This window comes from Eleutherodactylus coqui, chromosome 5, assembly GCF_035609145.1.
Source record: "Eleutherodactylus coqui strain aEleCoq1 chromosome 5, aEleCoq1.hap1, whole genome shotgun sequence".
NCBI lineage: Eukaryota > Metazoa > Chordata > Amphibia > Anura > Eleutherodactylidae > Eleutherodactylus > Eleutherodactylus coqui.
The window spans coordinates 29,507,874-29,529,277 of NC_089841.1; the positions used below are offsets into that span (position 1 = coordinate 29,507,874).

General features: G+C 45.2%; 1 protein-coding gene across 2 annotated transcripts in view; it reads left to right on the forward strand.

The window, feature by feature from the left end:
• Positions 1–21,404, forward strand: part of LOC136629094 (zinc finger protein 84-like) — a 341,525-nt gene that overhangs the window by 20,469 nt on the left and 299,652 nt on the right. For both annotated transcript variants that reach the window (XM_066605216.1, XM_066605215.1), the window contains exon 8: positions 1,984–4,705. In XM_066605216.1, coding sequence (XP_066461313.1) covers positions 1,984–4,226 — 2,243 coding nt within the window. In that variant the 3' untranslated portion in view covers positions 4,227–4,705. Of the gene's footprint in view, positions 1–1,983 lie in introns of those variants that run through there.

The window sequence follows — 21,404 nt, forward strand, 5'->3', positions numbered from 1 at the left end:
TCTCAATAATCTCATTATATGGGAGCCCAATATATTTCATGGCAGCTCTGTGTAATAGTCAGCGGTTTGCTGTCAAATTTTAGACTGTGGGGCTGGAATATATCACAGGCCCGTGAGTAGCGGCCCAACATAAGGGTGCGTTCAAATGTAGTAGATTTTCTACTGAGGAATACATTACCAAGAGCTCAATACATACAGCACCAGAATCAAGGTCAACAACCTTGGTGATGTACATAGATGCAATACCAGAATGAAGCTCAGTATATAGAGCACCAGAGCCAAGGTCAGTACAGGTATACAGAAACAGGAACTGTATTTCCTTTTTATGTGACCAGCTTCAGATGAGCGCATTAAGGGTACATATTACAGATGTGTCCCAGCCCGACTGCAGGTCTACTGACCAGAACTTGTAACATGACAGGGAACTATGAAGTGAGCAGGCTGGCAGTAGAAGCAGGGGCATACAAAGAACCCCTGTGGACCTAGAACAAAACTCAGAATGCCTTCCCCCACCCTCACTGGGATAAATCTAATATTATATAATGTAATATATTCTTCTCTCTGGTCCCAGACTGCCACTAAGATTTCTTCCACCCACAACTTGCTTCAGCCCACTCTCCCCAACAAGCTGCTGCTGCCGCCACTAGTGAACTTTTCAGTACCCCCATCAATGTTATGTCCACTAAGGTCTCACTAATAGAGCCCCCTGTTATGGTCTGACTTTATGTACTCGCGCCCACTGCTGTTGCTCCAGTTGGCAATGTGACTCCCTCTGATGCTCCTATCAGTGGCATAACAAGAGTCTTACAGACCCAAGAGCAAACTTTAAACACGAAAAGATATCATTCCATATCATGTCCATCTCCAAGTGGCTTCATCATCCTCCCATGTCCCCTAAACCAGTGTTCCCCAACTCCAGTCCTCAGGGACCGCCAACAGGTCATGTTTTCAGGATTTCCTCAGTGTTGCACAGGTACTGTCATTATTGTTGGTGCCTCAGACTTTGCCACAGGTGTTCTTACTATAGGATATCCTGAAAACATGACCTGTTGGGGGTCCCTGAGGACTGGAGTTGGGGACCCCTGTCCTAAACAACACCCATCATCCTCCAAGGTTCTACAAACAGTAACTATCATCCTGCACATAACATCTATTATCCTCTGCTGTACCCCAAACAACCCCCATTATCATCATCAATGTACCTAAAAAGCCCCCCTCATCCTTCACTTTTCCCCATCATTCTTTATTGTGCGCTCTGTCTCACAGCCTTACAGCGTGACCTCACATTTTTCCCCCGGCGCGGTCACTCAGACTACAGTTTGTCACCTGCCCCCCTGCCCCGGCCTAGTCCTGCTCTGACATGACAGCATATAGAATTATTGTATGTACTAAGCTGTCTTATAGATGAGCAGTTCTATATTTGCTGTACACCGTGTGTTACTGACATCCGGCTTCATGGGAGATTTTATAGGAGTTCTTGGTGCAGAAATGGCCGAACTCCATCTGTATGGAATATGCTATTCCTGTAGCTTGGGCTTGGAGATTTACTGGGGACTGGAACCCGGGCCTTGTGGAGGACTCTGCTGCAAGTTAGTTTTCATGACCCTTTTCTAGATTCCCCCGGGCCCCCATGTTATTGATACAAACCAGAATTAGTTCCTTGTAAGTCCTGATTCACATCTGTAGTTTTTGGTGATGTTTTCTGCACCGACAATCACTTGGTCTTTAAGTGAGCTGCAAACCAAGTGACTTTGACAAGGGAGTGACTCTCCCTCTTTTGCTCTCTCAGGACCCGTGTTTACATGGGCAGACAGTTGTCCATAATGGCTCTCTTGAATGATTACTCTAGTGACTGTCAGCCTGTGCAAAAGTACCTTTAGAGGATTATTACATGATTTGTTATTTGTATAGAAATGTTATAAAATATCAGCATCATTTATAAGGTTTATAGTATAAAAAAATAATACACTTTATTTTTGGCAGATGACGGTACAGGGAGCTTCAAAGAACATCTAATATCTGCAGATTATGAAGCAGAGGATTGTGGTGTCACACAAGATTCATATGAAGAACCTGCCATTATCCCAGATATCTCCTCAGCCCTTCACAGCAAAGATTCATCATCTGATCCTCTTCTACAGGTCCCATCTTCTGATTCATCGCAGACTGATAAGCTGAATACATATCACACAGGATCGAAGCCGTATACATGTAAAGAATGTGGAAAATGTTACCCCGTTAAAGCACATCTAGTTAGACATCAGAGAAATCACACAGGGGAGAGGCCATTTTCATGTCCAGAATGTGGGAAATGTTTTGCACACAAATCACATCTTATTAGACATCAGAAAATTCACACAGGGGAGAAACCATTTTCTTGTTCACATTGTGGGAAATGTTATGCAGATAAAGCGGCCCTTGTTGTACATCAGAGAAGTCACACAGGAGAAAAGCCGTTTTCTTGTTCAGAATGTGGAAAATATTTTGTATCAAGACCCACCCTTGTTAGACATCAGAGACTTCACACAGGACAGAAGCCATTTTCTTGTACAGAATGTGGGAAATGTTTTGCAGTTAAAGCACACCTTGTTTCACATAAGAGAACTCACACAAGAGCAAAGCCATTTTCTTGTTTAGAATGTGGAAAAGGTTTTGTAGCAAAACAAAACCTTCTCGAACATCAGAGAATTCACACAGGAAAGGAGCTGTTTTCATGTGCAGAATGTGGGAAATGTTTTGCACAGAAATTGCAACTTACTAGACATCAGAAAATTCACACAAGAGTTAAACCGTTTTCATGTTTAGATTGTGGGAAATGTTTTGCGGATAAAGCAGGGTTTGTTATACATCAGAGAAGTCACACAGGAGAGAAACTGTTTTCATGTTCGGATTGTGGGATATGCTTTACAGAAAAGGCAGCCTTTGTTACGCATCGGAGACGTCACACAGGAGAGAAGCCGTTTTGTTCAGAATGTGGGAAATGTTTTACATGGCACTCACAACTCGTTAAACATCAGAGAACTCACACAGGAGAGAAGCCGTTTTCTTGTTCAGAATGTGGGAAATGTTTTGCAGTGAAATCAGAACTTGTCACACATCAGAGAAATCACACAGGAGAGAAGCCATTTTTTTGTTCGGAATGTGGGAAATGTTTTGTAGCAAAACAAAACCTTGTTAATCATCAGAGAAGTCACACAGGAGAGAAGCCGTTTTCTTGTTCAGAATGTGAGAAATGTTTTACAACAAAAATAGAACTTGTTAATCATCAGAGAACTCACACCAAAGAGAAGCCGTTTTCTTGTTCAGAATGTGGAAGATGTTTTACAGTGAAATCGAGTCTTGTTACACATCAGAGAATTCACACAGGAGAAAAGCCTTTTTCTTGTTCAGAATGTGGGAAACGTTTTGTAGAGAAAACACAACTTGTAAAACATCAGAAAATTCACACAGGAGGGAAGCCATATTTATGTTCAGAATGTGGAAAACGTTTTATAGAAAAATCAAAACTTGTTACACATCAGAGAAGTCACACAGGAGAGAAACCTTTTTCTTGTTCAGAATGTTGCAAATATTTTACACGTAAAACAGCCCTTGTTACACATCAGAGAATTCACACAGGAGAGAAGCCGTTTTCATGTTCAGAATGTGGAAAATGTTTTGCAGTGAAACAAAACCTTTATAAACATCAGAGAACTCACACAGGACAGAAGCCATTTTCTTGTTCAGAATGTGGGAAATGTTTTGTAAGCAAAATAGAACTTGAAAGACATCAGAGAACTCACACAGGAGAGAAGGCATATTTATGTTCAGAATGTGGGAAATGTTTTACAGACAAAGCAGATCTCGTTAAACATCAGAGAAGTCACACTGGAGAGAAGCCGTTTTCTTGTTCAGAATGTGGGAAATGTTTTGCACAGAAATCACACCTTATTTCACATCAAAAAATTCACACAGGAGAAAAGCCGTTTTCTTGTTCAACATGTGGGAAATGTTTTAAATCAAAATCAGAACTTATTAATCATCAGAGAATTCACACAGGAGAGAAACCGTTTTCTTGTTCAGAATGTGGGAAATGTTTTGCTCGCAACTCATATTTACTGCTACATCAAAAACTTCACACCGGAGAAAAGCCATTTTCTTGTTCAGAATGTGGGAAATGTTTTATTCGCAACTCATATTTACTGCAACATCAAAAGGTTCACACAGGAGAGAAGCCCTTTTTCTAAACCTACTTTATCAAACTGTACAAAAAAAGGTAAAAAGTTTTGAAAATGATTCTTAGATGATAATGATAATAATTTGTTAGGACAATTTTTGGTTTTGAAAATGACCGTGGTAAGAACCGTATTCCACCACTGAGCCCAGCAAGGGCGTCTCCCCTCGATCTCATCACTATAGTGTATGATATTAGGAAGAGTCGCACACAGTAATATACAGCTGTGATCACATGGGAAAGGTTCTACAACTTCAGTGTAACATATCAGACTTTATTTATACAGGACTATACAACTTGGGGCACACAGCCTGATAAAACAAAGGTCCTATGCAGTTCATGCTCAGGTGAACTCTTAACGCACCAGGTTTCAAGAGAGACACGAGTTTTATTCATAAGTGACAGCTTAGGAAATCTGGTCGGCATAATAGTCCATATCAGGGTGCAAATATTTATAAATTCGGTAGATACTGCCAACAGAAATACATGAGATCTTACGTAGACTACAAGCCTAACAGAAACCGGACACACATCTCCATAATCCAGTAAGACTCACGTAGGAAAGGTTTTCTGTGCCAAACATCTACCTGAGAGAGAGGATTACTCCTAAGAAGACATATTGAATGAATGGTTTGGGATGAAATGTTATGTGTTATTTAGGCAATATGTGTTCTTTGTACATTCTAGCCATTACAGGGTTAATTTTCCCTCCTGGGCAGGTGATTGGCACAGGAACCTTCTGGTACATGAGTCTTACTGGATTATAGAGTTGTGTGCCCGGGTTCTGTTAGGCTTGAATTCTAAGTCTGATCTTATGTATTTGTTCTGACAATATCTGCCCAATCTGAGATTTACATTTTCACTTTCTGTGTTGATTGTAAATGTTTGCACCCTGATATGGACTATTGTGCCGGACCGGCTCTTCCAAGCTACAACTTATGTATAAAACTCCTGGCTCACTTGACATCTGACGAGCTGTGATTTAAGAGCTCACCTGAGTTTGAAAGGCATAGGTGGTTGGTCTTAATGGGTTGTGTATCCCAAGTTTTTATCCTGTATATATAAAGTCTGATATTTTTTACCGAGGCTGATAAATGTGATTTACGTTGCCCGAGAACTGGTTTGGCGTCCTTTCCATCTCTGTGCATTGGATGCATTGTCGAGGCTGATTACTATAATTGAGAGCTTTGTATAATTTAATACAGGTACGATGCCACTGCTGCTCATCAGGAAACCCACAGAAACTCCAAACAGGTGTGACTACCTGGAGAGGACCAGATTACCAGTATTAAATCAGCATCCATATCTTGTGTCTGACATTATGATGTGGGAGTCTGCTCATTGACTACGCTTCTCTTTTCCCCTATAATACTGGAAACAAACAGAAGCTTTGCTAAACAGAGAAAAGTGGTCTTCTTTTCACACATTTTAGCCTAAAATTCCATCCCGATGCTGTTTCTAGCATTTGTTATGGAAGCCTAAGATGGAAATACATAGTATGGATGAACATGCAGTGAGCATGGAAGTCTTATTCTCACAGCTCTGCCTTTTCATGCCCTAACAGAAATTGGCACTTTCAGTTAGACCGTGAATAGGTGTTTGCTCGTTCCCCCAGGTACTGCAGGCTCAGGGCTTTTCCTAATTCACTAAGCTCAGTCCTTGCTACACGCTCCCCTAGATGTTGAGGCACCTCAATAGTAAGACAGTGTCTGGCAGCCCATCAGAGTGCCGTTGGGTGATTATAAGTAGATGATGAGCACCAGTGGCAGCCGCAGGCCTGGCAAAGCCCCCCAAGTCAGCTAGAAGCATGGAGTAATAGATTGCATGTCAGTTGTACCCTGACGGGTAATAATGTTTTGAAATACTGTGAAGGCATTATATAAGCAATCAAAGGAATACACCTTTTAGCTCTGTAGGAGCAGAAGAAAGGGAAAAGTTGACGTTCAATAAAGTAATAAAGTTGCTCCTTCCTTATAAAAATCTTTTATTTTTTGCATCTTACAAAACGTATTGGTTTTTTGGTATTTTTTTAAAATAGAAAATTAGAATGTTTACTAATATTTAATACTGTTTACAAGGACTGTATCTGTAACAAGGGGGCGCCCTCTACAACTAACGTAAAGAAGGTTTCTACATAACATAGAAGGGATTCTTTACTGTAACAGCAGTGAGACTATGGAACTCTCTGCCTGATGATGTGGTGATGCTCACTAGAAGAGTACAAGAGGGGCCTGGACGCCTTTCTTCAGTGCAACAAGATTAGAGGTTACAGTCACCAGTTGACTTCAGAAGGTTCGGTGATCCCGGGATTATTCTGCCTGCCAGACTTGGAGTTGGCAGGAATTTTTTTTTTTATAATGAGGAAAATTGTCTTCTACCTGATGAAAACCTATAAAATGCAGAAACTACTGGTTAGAAACCTGAAATTTGGACCGTAGCTTCTTTGTATAACGTAGAGATCCACTAATTAAGGATCTTTTGAAGTTCAACCCCACTTGCGTTTTTCTTGCGTGTTTTCTCACGCGATATCGCTGCATTTTTTTTAACGTGATTGTCAGTGGGACTTTCTAATGTTAAAAACAAATCGCACAAAAATTGCAGAGCGCCAACTTACGATGCGTTTTTAATAGAGATGAGCGAACACCAAAATGTTCGGGTGTTCGTTATTCGTAACGAACTTCCCGTGATGCTCGAGGGTTCGTTTCGAACAACGAACCCCATTGAAGTCAATGGGCGACCGGAACATTTTTGTATTTCGCCGATGCTCGCTAAGGTTTTCATGTGTGAAAATCTGGGCAATTCAGGAAAGTGATGGGAATGACACAGTGACGGATAGGGCAGGCGAGGGGCTACATGTTGGGCTGCATCTCAAGTTCACAGGTCCCACTATTAAGCCACAATACCGGCAAGAGTGGGCCCCCCCCCTCCCAACAACTTTTACTTCTGAAAAGCCCTCATTAGCATGGCATACCTTTGCTAAGCACCACACTACCTCCAACAAAGCACAATCACTGCCTGCATGACACTCCATTGACACTTCTCCTGGGTTACATGCTGCCCAACCGCCCCCCCTCCCCCCCACAGTGCACACCAAAGTGTCCCTGCGCAGCCTTCAGCTGCCCTCATGCCACACCACGCTCATGTCTATTTAGAATTGCGTCTGCCATGACGAGGGACCGCAGGCACACACTGCAGAGGTTGGCACGGCTAGGCAGCGACCCTCTTTAAAAGTGGCGGAGCGATAGCCCACAATGCTGTACAGAAGCAATGAGAAATAGAATCCTGTGCCACCGCCATCAGGAGCTGCACACGTGGGCATAGCAATGGGGAACCTATGTGCCACACACTATTCATTCTGTCAAGGTGTCTGCATGCCCCAGTCAGACCGGGCTTTTTAATTCATAGACACAGGCAGGTACAACTCCCTATTGTGAAGTCCCTGTCGACCCACAGCATGGGTGGCTCCCTGGAACCCACCGGCGGTACACAGAAATATCCCATTGCATTGCCCAACACAGCTGAGGTAGTAATGTCGTGCTTAATGCAGGTGGGCTTCGGCCCACACTGCATGCCCCAGTCTGACTGGGGTTCTTTATAAGTGTACAGATGTAGTAAAAACTCCGTGTGCACCTACAGCATGGGTGGGTGCCAGGAAGCCACCGGCGGTACATAGAAATATCCCATTGCATTGCCCAACACAGCTGAGGTAGTAATGTTGTGCTTAACCCTTTCCAATCCAATTTGTATATGGTTTTCCTAGGGGGCTTACTCTTTTTCTGCTGTTATACAACGGCGCTATATGCTGGCTAAAGCCAGTACTGCATGAGCTGACACGTAGGATAGGCTCCGACAGCAGAGAGGCTGGCAATATACAGTAAGAGAACCCCGACGGACGTCTACCAACAACGGAGCTGTACAGCCTTAAACCCTAATGTCTTCACAGGTCACACAGTGGACTGGAAAGGGTTAATGCAGGTGGGTTTCGGCCCACACTGCATGCCCCAGTCAGACTGGGGTTCTTTACAAGTGGACACATGTAGGTTTAACTCCCTGTGGACCCACTGCCTGGGTGGGTGCCAGGAAGCCACGGCCGGTACATAGAAATATCCCATTGCATTGCCCAACACAGCTGAGGTAGTAATGTCGTGCGTAATACAGGTGGGCTTCGGCCCACACTGCATGCCCCAGTCAGACGGGTTCTTTAGAAGTGTACAGAAGTATTAAAAACTCAGTGTGCACCTACAGCATGGGTGGCTCCCTGGAACCCACCGGCGGTACACAAAAATATCCCATTGCATTGCCCAACACAGCTGAGGTAGTAATGTCGTGCGTAATGCAGGTGGGCTTCGGCCCACACTGCATGCCCCAGTCAGACTGGGGTTCTTTACAAGTGGACACATGTAGGTTTAACTCCCTGTGGACCCACTGCCTGGGTGGGTGCCAGGAAGCCACGGCCGGTACATAGAAATATCCCATTGCATTGCCCAACACAGCTGAGGTAGTAATGTCGTGCGTAATACAGGTGGGCTTCGGCCCACACTGCATGCCCCAGTCAGACGGGTTCTTTAGAAGTGTACAGAAGTATTAAAAACTCAGTGTGCACCTACAGCATGGGTGGCTCCCTGGAACCCACCGGCGGTACACAAAAATATCCCATTGCATTGCCCAACACAGCTGAGGTAACGTCAGCTGTAATGCAGGTGGGCTAAAAATTAATTTGATTACACTGTAGGCGAGGGCCCACAAAAATTGCTGTATCAACAGTACTAATGTACATCCCAAAAATTGGCCATGGCCAGCCAAGAGGGCAGGTGAAACCCATTAATCGCTTTGGTTAATGTGGCTTAAGTGGTAACTAGGCCTGGAGGCAGCCCAGTGTAACGAAAAATTGGTTCAAGTTAAAGTTCCAACGCTTTTAAGAGCATTGAAACATATAAAAATTGTTCAGAAAAATTATTTGAGTGAGCCTTGTGGCCCTAAGAAAAATTGCCCGTTCAGCGTGATTACGTGAGGTTTCACGAGGAGGAGCAGGAGGAGGAGGAGGAGGAATATTAGACACAGATTGATGAAGCACAAATGTCCCCGTTTTGGATGGTGAGAGAGAACGTAGCTTCCATCCGCGGGTGCAGCCTACGTATTGCTTACGTATCGCTGCTGTCCGCTGGTGGAGAACAGAAGTCTGGGGAAATCCAGCCTTTGTTCATCTTGATGAGTGTTAGCCTGTCGGCACTGTCGGTTGACAAGCGGCTACGCTTATCTGTGATGATTCCCCCAGCCGCACTAAACACCCTCTCCGACAACACGCTAGCCGCAGGACAAGCAAGCACCTCAAGGGCATACAGGGCTAGTTCAGGCCACGTGTCCAGCTTCGACACCCAGTAGTTGTAGGGGGCAGAGGCGTCACCAAGGATGGTTGTGCGATCCGCTACGTACTCCCTCACCATCCTTTTGCAGTGCTCCCGCCGACTCAGCCGTGACTGGGGAGCGGTGACACAGTCTTGGTGGGGAGCCATAAAGCTGGCCAGGCCCTTAAAGACTGTTGCACTGCCTGGGATGTACATGCTGCTCGATCTACGCACATCCCCTGCAACATGGCCCTCGGAACTGCGCCTTCTGCCACTAGCGCTGTCGGCTGGGAATTTTACCATCAGCTTGTCCGCAAGGGTCCTGTGGTATAGCAACACTCTCGAACCCCTTTCCTCTTCGGGAATCAGAGTGGGCAGGTTCTCCTTATACCGTGGATCGAGCAGTGTGTACACCCAGTAATCCGTAGTGGCCAGAATGCGTGCAACGCGAGGGTCACGAGAAAGGCATCCTAACATGAAGTCAGCCATGTGTGCCAGGGTACCTGTACGCAACACATGGCTGTCTTCACTAGGAAGATCACTTTCAGGATCCTCCTCCTCCTCCTCCTCCTCAGGCCATACACGCTGAAAGGATGACAGGCAATCAGCCGGTGTACCGTCAGCAGCGGCCCAAGCTGTCTCTTCCCCCTCCTCCTCATGCTCCTCCTCCTCCTCCTCCTGTACGCGCTGATAAATAGACAGGAGGGTGCCCTGACTATCCAGCGGCATACTGTCTTCCCCCGCCCCCGTTTCCGAGCGCAAAGCAGCTGCCTTTATGGTTTGCAGGGAATTTCTCAAGATGCATAGCAGAGGAATGGTGACGCTAATGATTGTAGCATCGCCGCTCACCACCTGGGTAGACTCCTCAAAATTACCAAGGACATGGCAGATGTCTGCCAACCAGGCCCACTCTTCTGAAAGGAATTGAGGAGGCTGACTCCCACTGCGCCGCCCATGTTGGAGTTGGTATTCGACTATAGCTCTACGCTGTTCATAGAGCCTGGCCAACATGTGGAGCGTAGAGTTCCACCGTGTGGGCACGTCGCACAGCAGTCGGTGCACTGGCAGCTTAAAGTGATGTTGCAGGGTGCGCAGGGTGGCAGCGTCCGTGTGGGACTTGCGGAAATGTGCGCAGAGCCGGCGCGCCTTTACGAGCAGGTCTGACAAGCGTGGGTAGCTTTTCAGAAACCGCTGAACCACCAAATTAAAGACGTGGGCCAGGCATGGCACGTGCGTGAGGCTGCCGAGCTGCAGAGCCGCCACCAGGTTACGGCCGTTGTCACACACGACCATGCCCGGTTGGAGGCTCAGCGGCGCAAGCCAGCGGTCGGTCTGCTGTGTCAGACCCTGCAGCAGTTCGTGGGCCGTGTGCCTCTTATCGCCTAAGCTGAGTAGTTTCAGCACGGCCTGCTGACGCTTGCCCACCGCTGTGCTGCCACACCGCGCGACACCGACTGCTGGCGACATGCTGCTGCTAACACATCTTGATTGTGAGACAGAGGAGGAGGAGGAGGAGGAGGGTGCTTTAGTGGAGGAAGCATACACCTCCGCAGATACCACCACCGAGCTGGGGCCCGCAATTCTGGGGGTGGGTAGGACGTGAGCGGTCCCAGGCTCTGACTCTGTCCCAGCCTCCACTAAATTCACCCAATGTGCCGTCAGGGAGATGTAGTGGCCCTGCCCGCCTGTGCTTGTCCACGTGTCCGTAGTTAAGTGGACCGTGGCAGTAACCGCGTTGGTGAGGGCGCGCACAATGTTGCGGGAGACGTGGTCGTGCAGGGCTGGGACGGCACATCGGGAAAAGTAGTGGCGACTGGGAACTGAGTAGCGCGGGGCCGCCGCCTCCATGATACTTTTGAAGGACTCCGTTTCCACAACCCTATACGGCAGCATCTCAAGGCTGATGAATTTTGCGATGCGGACGGTTAACGTTTGAGCGTGCGGGTGCGTGGCGGCGTACTTGCGCTTGCGCTCGAACACTTGCGCAAGCGACGGCTGAACGGTGCGCTGAACTACACTGCTGGATGGGGCCGAGGACAGCGGAGATGAGGGTGTGGGTGCAGGCCATGAGGCGGTAGTGCCTGTGTCCTGAGAGGGGGGTTGCATCTCAGTGGCAGGTTGGGGCACAGGGGGAGAGGCAGGGGTGCAAACCGGAGGCGGTGAACGGCCTTTGTCCCACCTTGCGGGGTGCTTGGCCATCATATGTCTGCGCATGGTGGTGGTGGTGAGGCTGTTGGTGTTGGCTCCCCGGCTGAGCTTTGCGCGACAAAGGTTGCACACCACTGTTCGTCGGTCGTCAGGCGTCTCTGTGAAAAACTGCCAGACCTTAGAGCACCTCGGCCTCCGCAGGGTGGCATGGCGCGAGGGGGCGCTTTGGGAAACACTTGGTGGATTATTCGGTCTGGCCCTGCCTCTACCCCTGGCCACTGCACTGCCTCTTGCAACCTGCCCTGCTGATGCCCTTGACTCCCCCTCTGAAGACCTGTCCTCCTGAGTAAGCGTTGCACACCAGGTGGGGTCAGTCACCTCATCGTCCTGCTGCTCTTCCTCCGAATCCTCTGTGCGCTGCTCCCTGGGACTTACTGCCCTTACTACTACCTCACTGCAAGACAACTGTGTCTGATCGTCATCGTCCTCCTCACCCACAGAAAGTTGTTGAGACAGTTGGCGGAAGTCCCCAGCCTCTTCCCCCGGACCCCGGGAACTTTCGAATGGTTGGGCATCAGTGACGATAAACTCCTCTGGTGGGAGAGGAACCGCTGCTGCCCAATCTAAGCAGGGGCCCGAGAACAGTTCCTGGGAGTGCTCCCGCTCCTGAGCAGGTGTTATTGTAGTGGAGTGAGGAGGCTGGGAGGAAGGAGGAGCAGCAGACAGAGGATTCGGATTGGCAGCAGTGGACGGCGCAGAACTGCGGGTAGACGATAGGTTGCTCGAAGCACTTTCTGCCATCCAGGACAGGACCTGCTCACACTGCTCATTTTCTAATAACCGTCTCCCGCGTGGACCCATTAATTGGGCGATGAATGTGGGGACGCCAGAAACGTGCCTCTCTCCTAATCGCGCAGCAGTCGGCTGCGACACACCTGGATCAGGAGCTTGGCCTGTGCCCACACCCTGACTTGGCCCTCCGCGTCCTCGGCCACGTCCACGTCCACGTCCTCTAGGCTTACCCCTACCCCTCAGCATGCTGTATTACCAGTGATTAGATTTCCCAGGCAGGAAATAAATTGGCGCAAGACTGCAGGCCAAATATAATTTTTGCCCTTTTTGGAAAACGAAAGGCCCCACTGCCTCTAGTGAATGAATTATCTAAGTTTAATAACTGTGCTGTGTCCCTGCTTATGTGTCACAGAACGTGAGGGTAGCAGAGTTATTAACTGTGGCAGAGCAGGTATTTTTTTTCCCAATTAAGGAAAGCAAATGGCGAACCCAGCAGTAAAGCGTAGCTGGCTGCGTATGATTTAGCAATGTTTTTCACGCAGCTCACACGTCTCCACAGGCGTAAGGACGGACACAGGCTGGACAAATAGATTTGTTTTCAGTTTTTTCCCACCAACAGGCAGCACTGCGTATATTCAATGAACCTGCGAAGTTTAATAACTGCGCTGTGTCCCTGCTTATGTGTCACAGAACGTGAGGGTAGCAGAGTTATTATAACTCTTGGAGAGCAGGTATTTTTTTCCCCAATTAAGGAAAGCAAATGGCGAACCCAGCAGTAAAGCGTAGCTGGCTGCGTATGATTTAGCAATGTTTTTCACGCAGCTCACACGTCTCCACAGGCGTAAGGACGGACACAGGCTGGACAAATAGATTTGTTTTCAGTTTTTTCCCACCAACAGGCAGCACTGCGTATATTCAATGAACCTGCGAAGTTTAATAACTGCGCTGTGTCCCTGCTTATGTGTCACAGAACGTGAGGGTAGCAGAGTTATTATAACTCTTGGAGAGCAGGTATTTTTTTCCCCAATTAAGGAAAGCAAATGGCGAACCCAGCAGTAAAGCGTAGCTGGCTGCGTATGATTTAGCAATGTTTTTCACGCAGCTCACACGTCTCCACAGGCGTAAGGACAGACACAGGCTGGACAAATAGATTTGTTTTCAGTTTTTTCCCACCAACAGGCAGCACTGCGTATATTCAATGAACCTGCGAAGTTTAATAACTGCGCTGTGTCCCTGCTTATGTGTCACAGAACGTGAGGGTAGCAGAGTTATTATAACTCTTGGAGAGCAGGTATTTTTTTCCCCAATTAAGGAAAGCAAATGGCGAACCCAGCAGTAAAGCGTAGCTGGCTGCGTATGATTTAGCAATGTTTTTCACGCAGCTCACACGTCTCCACAGGCGTAAGGACGGACACAGGCTGGACAAATAGATTTGTTTTCAGTTTTTTCCCACCAACAGGCAGCACTGCGTATATTCTATGAATAATAACTGTGTTGTGGCCCTGCCTATACAATTCTTTCCCTGCAGTATCAATGGAGGGTGCAATGCTCTGCAGAGGCGATTTTGAGAAGCCCAAAAAAAATGCAGCACAGCCAACAGCAGCCTGGACAGTACTGCACACGGATAAATATGGCCCTAGAAAGGACCGTTGAGGTTCTTGAAGGCTACACTCACTCCTAACACTCTCCCTGCCTATGCAGCACTTCTGTCCCTAATGCCAGGTGCAACGGTCTGCAGAGGCGATTTTGAGAAAAAAAAAAAAATCCCACTGCTAACAGCAGCCAACACACAGCTATCAGTGGCCCTAATAAGGACCTTTGGGGGGTCTTGAAGCCTACACTAACTACCAATTCTTTCCCTACAGCAGCTCCGGTATAAACAGCACTGTCCCTCATCTAACTCACACCGCATCTGAGGCGAGCCGCGGGAGGGGCCGACTTTTATATTAGGCGAACACCTGATCTCGCCAGCCACTCACAGCAGGGGGGTGGTATAGGGCTTAAACGTTGCAGGGGGAAGTTGTAATGCCTTCCCTGTCTTTCAATTGGCCAGAAAAGCGCGCTAACGTCTCAGGGAAGGAAGTGAAAGTAACCAGAACACCGCATGGTGTTCGTCACGAATAACGAACATCCCGAACACCCTAATATTCGCACGAATATCAAGCTCGGACGAACGCGTTCGCTCATCTCTAGTTTTTAACATTAGAACGTTCCATTGACATTGCAGCGGGTTTTTTTAACGTGATTATCACATAAAAAAAACGCAAGTGGGTGAAAAGGGGGATCAACGTTTTTGTGGAAAAACAATATCTAATGTACCTATGAATGTAAAAATGGCAAAAATAATCTATTGAGCAAATAAACACCTATTTTACCAATTGTTGAAAACCTGGACCTAAATATGTACCCCACTGCTATTAATTCGCATGAACTACCATAAATGTGCGCTCGCACCAAATCAGCAGCATTCTCAGCAGAACTGTTATAATTCTTCCCATCACTATCATGAGATAAAATGGTTAAATCATCCCAGTGATTCACCATGTGCTCCAATATCTCCTCCTGTTAAATGTTATCTGTTGCTCCCTGTTATCAGCCATTTTAGAATGAGGAGAAGACGGCTGTAATGGGGTAACAAACAAAATCATATTTCCATACATATGTGTGACTGATAATACAGCTTCGGCCACGGAGAAGTAGCCCGGCACCACACCCTTATGAAAGCTGTCTAAAAGAAAATCTATGTTTGTTGCCCCTAACAACCAATCACAGCACAGCTTTCACTTAACCTCAGCAGCAGAAGAACTAAAAGCTGCGCTGTGATGAGTTGCTATGGAAACCCCACCTTTATAAAAGTGTTATAAAATGAAATCTATCTTAGCTGTTCATAGCAACCAATCACAGCGCGGCTTTAGCTATACCAATAGAAAACTAGCCAATGCCACATCAGCCTAGGAAAGCCAGCACTGGATTAACCAATCACAGCCATTCAATGGTGTCATTGAATGGCTTTGATTGCTTAATCCAGCGCCGGCTTTCATTGGCTGAAGTGGTGCTCAATTAACCAATCAGAGCATCAGCTTGCTGGAGGCGGGGTATTTAAGCCCTGCTTCCAGGAAGAACTCTGTCGGTTTGAAGGGGGACGCGGCAGCCTGCTGCAGTGACTGAGGCCAGCATGAGGATTGGAATGCCAGCAGTAGGTGATTTATTAGAGAACCCCTAAAAATAAGACACTGTGCCTCTTTTGTGGCAAAAATTTATATAAGACAGTGTCTTATTTTCAGAGAAACACTGTATATATGCATGGAAAATCTCAAAATGCAATGACATATATCTGTTATTACGGTCGTCCTGACTTTTTCATCATATTTATGTGTAATCCTTGAGGGAAGGAAATTGGGGAGGCATTGCTGCCTGGCCAAAAGCCCCACGATCATTATGACATCCTAGCTGAAGCATTTCACTTAAAAGATAAAGCATTAATGGCATTGTTAACAAAGAGGCATTGTTTGGATAACTGTATTGTCCTATGTATTCTGTTGAATGTCAAAAGGAAGGGAGGTTTTCCTCATATCCAGATTCTGTTGTGACTGGAGCCAATAGATGTTGACTGTGTGGAGTTACCAAAACTGAAAAATATCCTCTGCTTCATGAAATTATCAAGGCTGATGTGATCCATGGGCCTCGAGGTAACTTAAACATCAATGCACCCTCCTGAAAGAAACTGAAACAGGAAACTATGGATCCCCCCATTAATGGTGAAGGCGCTCTGAAGGACGATGGTTTCACCGTTGAAATCAATAGTGTAACCCTGGCTGACCGCTGGGTGGGGCCTTATAATCCTCTTCTTTCACCTACATTTGTTCTCCATATTAACATAGAGTATCACAGTTCTGTAAAATCTATACCATACATACGTTAATATGTTAATAAAGGCAGCGGCTTCATTTGGTCTTGAAAATGATAGTGATGAGATCAAATCATATGAAAGTGGTCGAAACATCAGCAGTTCTGAGGCCGTCTGGAGAATTCTGGCGTTTCCCATGCATGAGAAGTTTCCAACGCTGTGTTCATCTTGCTGTGCATTTGGCCAGCGTATCTATTTTGATCCTAATGACAATAATAATTTGCTGCAGAAGATTAACAGCTCCTCGAAAACTACACTTTTAGCATTTCTTCAACTGTGCAAAACATGATTTTGCAAAAACTCTGCTTTATGTGGAAGTTCTGTCCGACTATATATGGAAAAGTAACAGATTTCAGAGGAGAAAATGTGGAAACGACATCGATGGCCAGCCAAAAGTAAAAAGCTTTGGGCAGAGTGCACACCATCCACCCTAATAACGCTAAGTGCTATTGTCTTCGTCTTCTACTTCATGAAATTTGAGGTCCAATGTCATTCTAGGATTTGAAGACTGTTAATGTTCTTGTACTTCCGACGCATCAATCAGTCTGTAAGGCTCTAGGCTTGCTAGAGGATGACAAGTACTGAAATGCTACTGTGGAAGAACCTTCTCTTTGTGATTCTTCATTCAGACTACGGGAACTTTTCTTAGTATTGTTGATATTTTGTTAGCTATGAGACAGTCTGGGAGAAATACAAGGATAGTATGTTGGAGGACATAAGGCGTCATATAGTGTGAGAACTGCAAGAAAACGTTCAGCCCATTATGGATGAAATTCATAATAAATGCCTGATTTCTATTGAAGATGCAGTGTTGTCTTTGGGAGGACAATGTTTAGAACACGATGGCTTACCTCAACCTACAAGATGTGATACAAAATACAGATTAACTTAGAGAGATCAGTTAGGACACAAGTTTCTTGGCCCCAGTAGTGTCTAATAACTAAAGTTCGTTAACTGAAGAACAGTTCCAAGTTTACAACCAAATTTTAGAAAGTGTTGAGAAGGGCACTAGTCAAATATTTTCCCTGGATGCTCCTAAGTTAGCTGCAAAACATTTGTCCTAAATCTACTACTAGTCTGAGTATGGGAAGATCAGGGGATAACGTTGGCTGCCGCCCCTTCTGGCATTGCTGCCACATTACTAGATGGAGGTAAGGCAGCTCATTCTGCTTTTAAACTGCCCTTAAATCTGATGCATGTGAACACAACAGTGAAAGATATAAGGGCAAATAAAGGCTTAATGGGATGGGAGGGGGGGCTTACGTGTCTCTTAGCTGGTGTCTTTCGGCAAACTTTATCAGTCATGCACAGAGTAGCATGAGCTGACAAAGTTAGGTCATGCTTAAAGTCTTCATATTTGTGATTCTATATTCAGAAGCTCGCCCTAATAACAAATATAAGAATTCTGTTAGGAGGTGATACTTTCGCTGGGCATTTTTCAGACATGTTAAAAATAGAAGACAGAGAAACTCTACACTTGAAAGTTAGATCATCATAACACCAAGCTTAGCCATGGTGGTGACATCTCTTACGGAATTGACTGCTAAGCTGAACCCCAACATCTCTGACATCAAAGCAAAGCCCTTAAATTGGTTATGCAAGCGTGCGATTTTAATTCCCAAAAATGACACAGCAGCTGCCAATAATGATCCTTGATTAAAGGAGAAGAAATGCAATATAAGTCTATAGATTCAGTACTACAAACTGATGACACAGTAAATTATTCTGTGGAATTCCTAAACACCATCAAACCAGGCGGTCTCTCCCCCCGCATAACTTCATTCTTAAGATTAGCTCATCAGTTATGCTGCTAAGCAACATAAACCCTCCAGAATTATGTAATGGCACCAAACTGCAAATAAAAGTTCTCCATCAAAATGTTATCATGGTCACAGTAATCACTGGATGCACCAAAAGGAAATTATTTGTACCACAAATACAATTAATACCCACTGAGTATCCACGCGGTCAGGCTTCTTTCACACGAACGCATATTGGCCGGCCTTTTTCACATCCGGCCAATATGTGCTATGATCTGAAGCATTGGCTTCCAATGCATCAGATCACGTGGCCGTATTCCCAAGACATAAAAGCGCCTGGCAAGGCCAATATAGCTCTGGGGGTTTTCATGTCGGGCCCAAAAGATAGTCCTGGAGCCCATGGCAGCGGCCATAGTTACGAGAGAGTTTAGCAGAGCGGCTGCTAAACTCCATTCCTCTGCTCTCCTCCCCCCCATGCAGGCTTACCTCTCTTCTCCGCCCTGCTCGTACTGTACAATGGAAGGGGCGGGGCGGACCTAAGTGCCGTCCCACCTCCTACCATAAATGGCTATGGACAAGGGGGGACGTGGGTGGAGCTAAGCTCCTGCCCCTTCCATTGCAAAGAACGAGTGGGGAGGAGAAGAGAGGTGAGCCTGCGATGGGGAGGAAGGGGAAATGGGCGATGGCATTGGTGAGTTCGGTGCATATGCTTCGAGCCCCATGCCGTGTGAATGGGCGCACAAACGTTAGATTTGTGTGCCCGTTCACGAGCTTCAATGCCCCAGATTAAAGCGTATATTGGCCGGCCATAAAAATGCTGGCCAATATACACTCGTGTGAAAGAAGCCTCAGTTGTATGGGGCCTGTTGTAGAGTGAGTTCCACTAGCCGTCTGGTGATCCTTACACCTGAAGGTAATATGAATGTAGTTTACAAAGAGGTCCTTCACTAATCAGGATTATACAGATAATATGTGAATGGTTTGTATAATAAAGAAGCACCAAAGTTATATAATAAATAAAGATAAAGGTTTAGAGCATATGTTAATTAGCGATGGGTTAGCCACATGATAATTATTAGGATGGTTATGATTTGTATCATCTAGAAAGCGTAATATGAATTTCACATGGACCAAGTCACAGGCAAAAGCTAGTACTGTATATACAGTAGTGATATTGACCATGCTGGTTAATGCTGGCCCAGGTTATACCAGCATAGTCGATATCACTATATACAGAATGTATAGCCTATACAAGCTGTACACATATGATTTTATATATATATATATATATATATATATATATATATATATATAATTTGGCAACACCCCTTACTGACAGACTTGCCACTAATTCTCTAACTTCCCGGTGTCGTACAAACATGAAATTTGGTAGACCATTCTTAAGATCATAAATAGAAAGAAAGTAAAGAGGTCACAACTCAATTACTCAATGCTAGGTGCAAAAGAAAGTGACACCGTATGTAATGTAACTAATACTATACAACTGTACCGCACAAATGTGAAAATTGGCACACCCATTGTTAAGGTCCTAAATAGGAAAAGTAAAGGGGTCACAACTTAACTATTCAATGCTAACTGCAAAAGTAAGTGACCCCCCTATGTAATGTAACTTATCCAATTCTCTAAATTGCTGATGTCGTACAAATTTTAAATTTGGCAAGACCGCTGTTTAGGTTGTAAATAGGAAATGTAAAGGGGTTGCAACTTGATTATTCAATGGTAAGTGCAAAAGTCAGTGACCCCCTTTGTAATGTAACTAATAACATACTGTTAAGAAAATTGTAGATCAATGTATGTTAATTGTTTTGCTATTAGATTGTAGACTAGGAAGATATAGCATGCTGCTAGTATAAGTAGTGAAGGGGTTAACTGAAATCTTTTCTATAAACCAGTAAATGGTATGGATAAACACAGACAAAAGATAAGCCAGTCTCTCAGACCTCTTCCCTTGCATACCTTCTCACTGACCTAATAGCAGTTTCTTTGTATGTTATAGTTACACCTTAAAAGGTGTAACTTGTGTTAAACATTTTAGTTGTACCCTATCATGTATTCTTAATATTTTGGAGGTATGTACTTTTCCTGTGATGTCATTTATAGTAATAAACCACACACACCTTAGAATAAATTAGACATCATTTGATACCGCAACAAGGCTGGTGTGATTTGTATTTCTCCTGGGCCTTGACTTTTACACGAGATCTGATTGTATCTCCTTGGTAAACACATAAATTCTTACATATTTGGTCCTTCGAGCTGGAAAAACTCACTGCAGAGGGAAAGGACAGTCTGGCTGTGAAAAGGTGGGTCTGAAGTACTCTCCGATCATTAAAAGACCTCTGTGTTGCTTAGACGTCATTAGAGGCCAGTCGGGCATCCTGTCTGAAACAGTGATGTTTTTTCCGAACTAGCCTGAGAATTTAGAAGCCTCCCAGATAACATGTAGTAAGTATAATAATGGTTAAACTTTTCTTCTCTTTTTTTCTTCTTCTGTATACTTTAGTGTTAGTAGAATTTACAATGTGTATTGTAAATGAGAAGCAAGTATAGACGAATTGGTTGTCAAGGGGCAATAGCAGTAGTCTATTTGAGACTATAGCCATTGTGAGAAGGTTACAGGAAAGAATTACTCCATGCAGCACATATAATAGGAAAAGGATGACGTCATGGGACACAGGGGTGTCCAGGAACTTTACTTCTTATCTTCCTACTACTTCTTTTTCTTTGATATTGTGTTACAGAGTAAATAAGAATATACAAAGAGGGCGGCCGCCTACTAACATATTGTAATATTTGTATTGTTGTCTTATACTGCGTGAAGCAAATGTGTAAGTAATTGAGATGAGCTGATCTGATACGTGGGCACTGACCTCTTGGACACATTAAGGACCCACCTTGGTGTTCGAGTTGCTTTCAGACAAGATCCTTGATTGTGTTCAATGTTCACAAGCCCTATTCGGAAAGGCAACAAGGAGTCTTCATGTATATAGGAGAGCACTAATTATGGTCAGGAACCTTTGCATTTCCGACGTATATTTCAGCGGCCAAAGGCTCGTTTTATGGTGTTTGTCTTTTAAATTAACGTCAAAAATAGAGATGAGCGAGCACCAAAATGCTCGGGTGCTCGTAACTCGGGATGAAAATTTTGCGATGCTCGAGGGTTCGTTTCGAGTAACGAACCCCATTGAAGTCAATGGACGACTCGAGCATTTTTGTAT